We start from the raw sequence: 7,500 nt of genomic DNA on the forward strand, positions 1-7,500 counted from the left end.
AGAGGGCGACGGGACGCAAGGTGAGCGACGCGCACGGCACGGGCACAGGCAAAGGCCACCCGTATAGCCTCGAGCAGACCTTTGGGGGCAAGTGCTGTCTGCGTGTGTGCAGGAGTGTGCGTGCAGAGTGTGGGGAGCGGTGGGTGTAGCGGTTAGCGCTACGCTGCGTTATGAACCTGGCGACCCGGGTTCGATTCCCGCTCACGGCTTAACACCATTGATGATTATCTGAACCGGTCCTGGGCCTCCCCTAGGTCGACTCAGTCTTAAATGAGTACCTGGTGCGGTGTGTAAACATCGCCACTGGGGAGACAAAGGCGGTCGGGCGTGGTGCTTGGTCACCCACCCCCTCGTGTACCGTGCCAGCCTTCATAGGTGCTCGCTAACAGCACATGCCCCTACAGTCTGTTAAGGCTATACGGGGGATCTTTATCTTTGTGTCGAGTGAAACCCCTTGAGCCGAGCTGAGCTCTCTTTGCAAGGGCGACTCGAGCAGCAGCTAGGGGCCGGCACGGCACACGAGGGGTGGGCGGGTGGCCAGCCCCACGTCCGGGCCGCCTTTGTCTCCCCAGATATTCGCTTCTTCACAGATGACAGCTCAGCGAGGCTGCTCGTCACGTGGACATTCAAAGCAGCGCACTCATCCAAACAATCTCGAGGCGCCTTTCTTAATGCGAACTCCATCGCAGCGATAGAGTTCTAATCGTCGTCGTTTTTGCGGCGGTGGTGGTGGTGTTGGCTCAGCCCATCATCAACCCTCCTCTCTGGGGGGGTCAGTAAAATGAACGTGGCTTTGCCCCCCACTCCCCCCCCCCCCCACCGTGTCAGCCTTCACGGGCTGGTGGTATGAAAGTGCAACAAGTCATAGGGGAGCTCAAGAAGTCATTGAGAGTTTAACACCGAGGAGGAGGAGGAGGCTTTCACGACCAATATCATCCATGATAAAGGTGTGTTTTGGGCTTGAAGCTTTCGTGACTGCAAGGAATCATATTCTTAGGTGTTTTCGGTAAAGTCACGTAGGTAAAACATCAAAATTAATAAAAATAATAAAATAAAAATAAAGATCCCACCTGATGACGGAGACTTGTGTTGCCTCCGAAACGTCGTGATCTTTATTTTTATTTTATTATTTTTATTAATTTTGATGTTTTACCTACGTGACTTTACCGAAAACACCTAAGAATATGTGTTTTTTGGGGTTAGAACGTGTAAATATAAACAAATGTGTCGTCAAACCCGCCACCACCCGACACAGCCAACTCGTGAGGGTTGTCACGTAAACAGAACGTGGCCAATTCGTCACTAGTACAGCACTAATGCATAGTGCAGTGTAGTGGTATAGTAGTGTATAGTGTAGTGTATAGTAGTGTAGCGTATATTAGTGTAATGGTATAGTAGTGTATAGTGTAGTGTATAGTAGTGTAGTGTATATTAGTGTAGTGGTATAGTAGTGTATAGTGTAGTGTATAGTAGTGTAGTGTATATTAGTGTAATGGTATAGTAGTGTATAGTGTAGTGTATAGTAGTGTAGTGTATAGTAGTGTAGTGTATAGTGTAGTGTATAGTGTAGTGTATAGTGTAGTGTATAGTAGTGTACTGGTATAGTAGTGTATAGTGTAGTGTATAGTAGTGTAGTGTATAGTGTAGTGTATAGTAGTATATAGTGTAGTGTATAGTAGTATATAGTAGTGTAGTGGTATAGCAGAGGTGTGGACTCGAGTCATGTGACTTGGACTCGAGTCAGACTCGAGTCATGAATTTGATGACTTCAGACTCGACTTGGACTTGCATAACAATGACTTTGTCCCACCTCTGAGGTGTGGACTCGAGTCATGTGACTTGGACTCGAGTCAGACTCGAGTCATGAATTTGATGACTTCAGACTCGACTTGGACTTGCATAACAATGACTTTGTCCCACCTCTGTGGTATAGTAGTGTATAGTGTAGTGTATAGTAGTGTAGTGGTATAGTAGTGTATAGTGTAGTGTATAGTAGTGTAGTGTATAGTAGTGTAATGGTATAGTAGTGTATAGTGTAGTGTATAGTAGTGTATAGTGTAGTGTATAGTAGTGTATAGTAGTGTAGTGGTATAGTAGTGTATAGTGTAGTGTATAGTAGTGTAGTGGTATAGTAGTGTATAGTGTAGTGTATAGTGTAGTGCATAGTATAGTGTGTAGTGTAGTGTATAGTGTAGTGTACTAGTACAGCAACACCGCTGTGTTGAAGAGCCAAGCCACGACATTTACAATCAGAGTACGACGTTTGAGACGAGGCTCTAAAGAAAGCTGTCTCTGGTGTGGACCAATCAGTTTCAAAGACAACGCATCATACTATCAGAGCGTGTTTTTGTTTGCATTCTGATCACAAGTATTGTGGTTAATGCAGACGTGATTCCTTGTAAAAGGTTTCAGTTTGGGGTTTTAACATCTTAACACAGCTGTTTTGTTGCCAGAAAAAAGGGGAAAACCTATTCTCGCATTTTTATATTTATGCGATTTAACCCAAAAAACATTTATTGTGGAGTCACTGAAAGTGTTTGTCGGTTGTCGGGAGAGAGACATCGTGAATGTTTCGATTTAAAGCTTTCGTTACCGCAGGGATTCATCTTCTTGGTGCTTTCGGTAAAGTCACGTAAAAGAGAAATAATAAAACAATAAAAATATAAAACATTATAAAATTCCCTTCGACGTGACTTTACCGAAAGAACCAAGAACATCGAGAATGTTGTCGGCGGCCTGTGAGGTTCCACTTTGCTTGGGACAAACTTACGCAGAGGGGTCCCTCCATGCGATACGTGCGGTGCGCTGTGTGTTCCTGCTGAGATCGGATCGCCCTAATTGCGTCTGTGTTTGTTTCTGGGCACATTACAAAAGGCAAAGACAAAGATCCCCCCCTCCCGTATAGCCTTGGCAGACTGTTGAGGCAAGTGCCGTTCTCGAGGAGAGGCTGTGAAGGCCGGAACGGCACACGAGGAAGTGGTGTGGCCGAAAACCACGCCCGGCCGCCTTTGTCTTTCCAATGCAGCGTGCTAACCGCTGTGCTATCGCTCCCCCTAGCACACACACAAACACACACTCACAAACACACACTTACACCCACAAATACACACACACACTTACAAACACACATAAACACACACTCACAAACACACACACTTACAAACACACACACTCACAAACACACACAAACACACATCCACAACGACACACACTCACAAACGCACACACTCACAAACACACACTTACACACTCATAGACACACACTTACAAACACACACTCACAAACACACACTCTCATAAACACACACACTCACACACACTCACAAACACACACTTACAAACACACACACTCACAAACACCATCACACTCACAAACACCACACTCACTCACAAACACCACACTCACAAACACCACACTCACACACACTCACACACAAACACACACTTACACACTCACAAACACACACACTCACAAACACACACACACTTACAAAACACACACTCACAAACACACACACTCACAACGACACATACACACACTCACAAACGCACAAACACACACTCACACACACAAACACACACTTACACACTTACAACGACACAAACACACACACGCACAAACACACACACTCACAACGACACATACACACGCACTCACAAACGCACAAACACACAAACACACACTCACAACGACACAAACACACACACTCACAAACACACACTCACAAACACACACACTTACAAACACACACACTCACACAACACACAACACACATTCACAACGACACACACTCACAAACGCACACACTCACAAACACACAAACACACACTTACACACTCATAGACACACACTTACAAACACACACTCACAAACACACACTCTCATAAACACACACACTCACACACACTCACAAACACACACTTACAAACACACACACTCACAAACACTCACAAACACACACTTACAAACACACACTCACAAACACTCACACTCACAAACACACACTCACTCACAAACACCACACTCACTCACAAACACACACACTCACAACGACACATACACACACTCACAAACGCACAAACACACACTCACACACACAAACACACACTTACACACTCACAACGACACAAACACACACACTCACAAACACACACACTCACAACGACACTTACACACGCACTCACAAACGCACAAACACACAAACACACACTCACACACTCACAACAACACAAACACACACACTCACAAACACACACTCACAAACACACACTCACAAACACACACACTTACAAACACACACACTCACAAACACACACAAACACACATTCACAACGACACACACTCACAAACGCACACACTCACAAACACACAAACACACACTTACACACTCATAGACACACACTTACAAACACACACTCACAAACACACACTCTCATAAACACACACACTCACACACACTCACAAACACACACTTACAAACACACACACTCACAAACACTCACAAACACACACTTACAAACACACACTCACAAACACTCACACTCACAAACACACACTCACTCACAAACACACACACACACTCACAAACACACACACTCACAACGACACATACACACACTCACAAACGCACAAACACACACTCACACACACAAACACACACTTACACACTCACAACGACACAAACACACACACTCACAAACACACACACTCACAACGACACATACACACGCACTCACAAACACACACTCACAAACACACACTCACAAACACACACACTCACAAACACACACACTCACAAACACATACACACTCACACACACTCACACACTCACTCACTCACACACACTCACAAACACACACACTCACAAACACACAAACACACACTCACACACACACAAACACACACTCACAAACACACTCACAAACACACAAACACACACTCACAAACACACACTCACACACACTCACACACAAACACACACTTACACACTCACAAACACACACACTCACAAACACACACACACTTACAAACACACACTCACAAACACACACACTCACAACGACACATACACACACTCACAAACGCACAAACACACACTCACACACACAAACACACACTTACACACTCACAACGACACAAACACACACACTCACAAACACACACACTCACAACGACACTTACACACGCACTCACAAACGCACAAACACACAAACACACACTCACACACTCACAACAACACAAACACACACACTCACAAACACACACTCACAAACACACACTCACAAACACACACTTACAAACACACACTCACAAACACTCACACTCACAAACACACACTCACTCACAAACACACACACACACTCACAAACACACACACTCACAACGACACATACACACACTCACAAACGCACAAACACACACTCACACACACAAACACACACTTACACACTCACAACGACACAAACACACACACTCACAAACACACACACTCACAACGACACTTACACACGCACTCACAAACGCACAAACACACAAACACACACTCACACACTCACAACAACACAAACACACACACTCACAAACACACACTCACAAACACACACTCACAAACACACACACTTACAAACACACACACTCACAAACACACACAAACACACATTCACAACGACACACACTCACAAACGCACACACTCACAAACACACAAACACACACTTACACACTCATAGACACACACTTACAAACACACACTCACAAACACACACTCTCATAAACACACACACTCACACACACTCACAAACACACACTTACAAACACACACACTCACAAACACTCACAAACACACACTTACAAACACACACTCACAAACACTCACACTCACAAACACACACTCACTCACAAACACCCACACACACTCACAAACACACACACTCACAACGACACATACACACACTCACAAACGCACAAACACACACTCACACACACAAACACACACTTACACACTCACAACGACACAAACACACACACTCACAAACACACACACTCACAACGACACATACACACGCACTCACAAACACACACTCACAAACACACACTCACAAACACACACACTCACAAACACACACACTCACAAACACATACACACTCACACACACTCACACACTCACTCACTCACACACACTCACAAACACACACACTCACAAACACACAAACACACACTCACACACACACAAACACACACTCACAAACACACTCACAAACACACAAACACACACTCACAAACACACACTCACACACACTCACACACAAACACACACTTACACACTCACAAACACACACACTCACAAACACACACACACTTACAAAACACACACTCACAAACACACACACTCACAACGACACATACACACACTCACAAACGCACAAACACACACTCACACACACAAACACACACTTACACACTCACAACGACACAAACACACACACTCACAAACACACACACTCACAACGACACTTACACACGCACTCACAAACGCACAAACACACAAACACACACTCACACACTCACAACAACACAAACACACACACTCACAAACACACACTCACAAACACACACTCACAAACACACACACTTACAACACACACACTCACAAACACACACAAACACACATTCACAACGACACACACTCACAAACGCACACACTCACAAACACACAAACACACACTTACACACTCATAGACACACACTTACAAACACACACTCACAAACACACACTCTCATAAACACACACACTCACACACACTCACAAACACACACTTACAAACACACACACTCACAAACACTCACAAACACACACTTACAAACACACACTCACAAACACTCACAAACACCACACTCACAAACACCACACTCACTCACAAACACCCACACTCACTCACAAACACCACACTCACTCACAAACACCACACTCACAAACACACACTCACAAACACACACACACTTACAAAACACACACTCACAAAAACACACACACTCACAACGACACAACACACACTCACAAACGCACAAACACACACTCACACACACTCACAACGACACATACACACGCACTCACAAACACACACTCACAAACACACACTCACAAACACACACACTCACAAACACACACACTCACAAACACATACACACTCACACACACTCACACACTCACTCACACACACTCACAAACAAACACACTCACAAACACACAAACACACACTCACAAACACACAAACACACACTCACAAACACACTCACAAATACACACACACACACTCACAAACACACAAACAAACACACTCACAAACACACACTCACACACACTCACAACGACACATACACACGCACTCACAAACACACACTCACAAACACACACTCACAAACACACACACTCACAAACACACACACTCACAAACACATACACACTCACACACACTCACACACTCACTCACTCACACACA

General features: G+C 44.6%; 1 protein-coding gene across 1 annotated transcript in view; it reads left to right on the plus strand.

Annotated features, from left to right (window-relative positions):
* Positions 1 to 7,500, plus strand: part of LOC133356714 (NUAK family SNF1-like kinase 1) — a 36,270-nt gene that overhangs the window by 411 nt on the left and 28,359 nt on the right. The window contains exon 1 of the mRNA XM_061574359.1: positions 1 to 20. This exon is cut by the window's left edge and continues 411 nt beyond it. Within this exon, the coding sequence (XP_061430343.1) occupies positions 1 to 20 (20 nt within the window). The remainder of the gene's footprint in view (positions 21 to 7,500) is intronic.

The sequence above is a fragment of the Lethenteron reissneri genome, chromosome 55 (assembly GCF_015708825.2).
Source record: "Lethenteron reissneri isolate LAM-NWPU_2019-01 chromosome 55, ASM1570882v1, whole genome shotgun sequence".
In the NCBI taxonomy this organism is placed as follows: domain Eukaryota; kingdom Metazoa; phylum Chordata; class Hyperoartia; order Petromyzontiformes; family Petromyzontidae; genus Lethenteron; species Lethenteron reissneri.